The sequence below is a fragment of the Monoraphidium neglectum genome (assembly GCF_000611645.1).
Source record: "Monoraphidium neglectum strain SAG 48.87 unplaced genomic scaffold scaffold01052, whole genome shotgun sequence".
NCBI lineage: Eukaryota > Viridiplantae > Chlorophyta > Chlorophyceae > Sphaeropleales > Selenastraceae > Monoraphidium > Monoraphidium neglectum.
In genome coordinates this window covers 16,270-18,517 of record NW_014012576.1, presented here as the reverse complement: position 1 = coordinate 18,517, position 2,248 = coordinate 16,270, and the positions used below count along the sequence as shown (strand labels likewise).

The window sequence follows — 2,248 nt, the reverse complement described above, 5'->3', positions numbered from 1 at the left end:
GGGTGGGGCGAGCCGTTGGTGCCGCCGCTGGCACGCACGATCCCAATCGGTGAGTGCACGCATGCATGAACTGCACTGGGTCCAAACACAATCCCTCTCTCCCAGTGCACTCCACAAATGCATACGTGCATGCCTGCATGCATATGCACGAACGCGCATGCGCGTGCGCACACGCACACACAAATACTCACACAACCACAGCCACTCACACACACAAACACAGCCACTCACGCATAGCGACGGCTACTCAGCGCATTCAGTACCACCACGTGATTTCAACCCGCGGCCCGCACCTCCTTGAGCCCAACGGTCTCGCAGACGTAGCAGAGGTTGAGGATGTCCTTTTGGAAGCAGCTGCCGCCAAAGCCCACGCTGGCCTGCAGGAACTTGGGGCCGATGCGGCTGTCCATGCCAATGGCAAACGCCACCTGCGAGGGTTAGAGCCGTTTCATGAGGGGGGCACGAGGGAGCGCATTGACGGCAGGGAGGTGCAGACCGTGACAAAACCAACACGACGACGACGACCGTGAACTGGAATGCGCCATTGCAGGCGTGTGTGGCGCCTCTGCCCAGGTCCGTTCTACCATGCGTGGCACGCGCTGCACGAGCAGCTGCCCGTGCTTGCGCTGCAACCCGGCCCCTGGCGGCAGGCGCGGCGCTCGCCTGCGACACGTCGGCGCCGGTGGCCTCGCAGAGCGCGCTGATGGCGTTGACGCTGCTGATGCGCTGCGCCAGCATGGCGTTGGCCGTCAGCTTTGCCAGCTCAGCGCTCCACAAGTTGGCCAGCAGGATGCGCTCCTCGGGGATCCAGTGGGCGTACACCCACTTGAGCTTCTCCAGGGCCTGCCACGGACTCACGGGGGAGGGGGAGGGGGAGGGTGGGGGCCGGGTGGCGCGCCGCATGCGTGCAACAATGACAGGTGTGGTGAAGCACAGCAGGGCCTAATGGCGGGCCTTGGATTCACGACCGGCGTGCAACAATAACAGGTGTTAGCCGCTCCCTGCGCTCCGCCACGCCAGCAGCCGCCCTGCCGCGCCCCGGGCCCCGCAACACGGGCTCACCGCCTGGCCGCTGGGCGTCTCCTGGCCGCCGATCAGCACGCGGTCCGGCATGCGCAGGTCGTCCATGGCGGTGCCTTCCGCCAGGAACTCTGGGTTCGACAGGATCTCAAAGTTGACCCCGGGGTCGCTGCAGTTGCGCTGGAGCACCTTCAGAGAGTCCAGGGGCCGGGCCCGCAGGGTGACACGGGCGTGCGCGATGTTGGCTGGTTGTGGGCATGTGGCGGGCAGCAGCCAGCGTGCGGGGGGCGACTCTCGCCACCGGACAATGCCGTTCGACAGGACAGCGCCTGCGCTCTGTCCCCACGCATCGCTGCTGCGCGTGCTCTCGCGGCGGTGCAATGCTGAATGCAGGCCGCACCTTCGAGATTGCCTCTGCAGTCTTGACGGGCACGGTGCTCTTCTCCACCACGATCTTGCTGCTCTTAGACACGCTCGCGATCATGCGCGCGGCGCCCTCCCAGTAGGTCAGGTCGGCCGCACGACCCGCGCCGATGCCGCTTGTTTTGGTGGGCGTGTTGACGCTGGGGGGGTTGAGAGGACGGCGGCGTGCGCAGCGCATGAGAGAAAAGCGCTCAAGGTACCAGACACAAACAATGTGGGATGCGGCACCACTCGCTTGACCTGCCAAACGCGTTTGCTTCTCTACGGACTGCGGCCAGCAATCTGTTGACCGACATGGACTGCTACCAGTGGGGCTGCTATGACGTCGTCGCTGCCTTCACCGCGCTGGCTGTCATCACTGCCGCCGATGCAGCCGTGGATGCCTGCTCAGACCAGCCAGCAGCACAGATGCAGCAGTTGCAAGGGGTGCTGCCTCACACCTCGACACGTCAACACGCGCCCTACATGCAGCTCTTCACTACCGTGTGTGCCGCGTTGTGCGCCCATGCAATGCATTCTGTGAGCGCATGCAACCGCATGGGAGGCGACCCATGGCCATGTGCGCCCAGCCAATTGCGCACCTGACAAAAATCATGTCAGCCTCGCCCAGGTGCTTGGTGGTGTCCGTAGAGAAGAACAGGTTCTTCCCGCGCACCGCATTCACCACCTCCTCCAGCCCAGGCTCGTAGATGGGCAACTTGTCGCTGTTCCACGCCTTGATGCGCTCTGCACGGCGCGCGCGGCGCGGGCCGCAGCAGCAACGGCGGTTGGCGCCAAATCGCGGTTGGGTGCAGCAGCTGACAGC

General features: G+C 64.8%; 1 protein-coding gene across 1 annotated transcript in view; it reads right to left on the bottom strand.

Annotated features, from left to right (window-relative positions):
* Positions 1-275: 275 nt before the first annotated feature.
* The window catches only part of MNEG_6472 (UDPglucose 6-dehydrogenase), a gene marked incomplete at both ends in the record, with an annotated part of 2,809 nt that continues 836 nt past the window's right edge, over positions 276-2,248 (bottom strand). The window contains 5 exons of the mRNA XM_014045055.1: positions 276-428; positions 664-843; positions 1,063-1,209; positions 1,421-1,583; positions 2,025-2,169. Of these exons, the coding sequence (XP_013900509.1) occupies positions 276-428; positions 664-843; positions 1,063-1,209; positions 1,421-1,583; positions 2,025-2,169 (788 nt within the window). The remainder of the gene's footprint in view (positions 429-663; positions 844-1,062; positions 1,210-1,420; positions 1,584-2,024; positions 2,170-2,248) is intronic.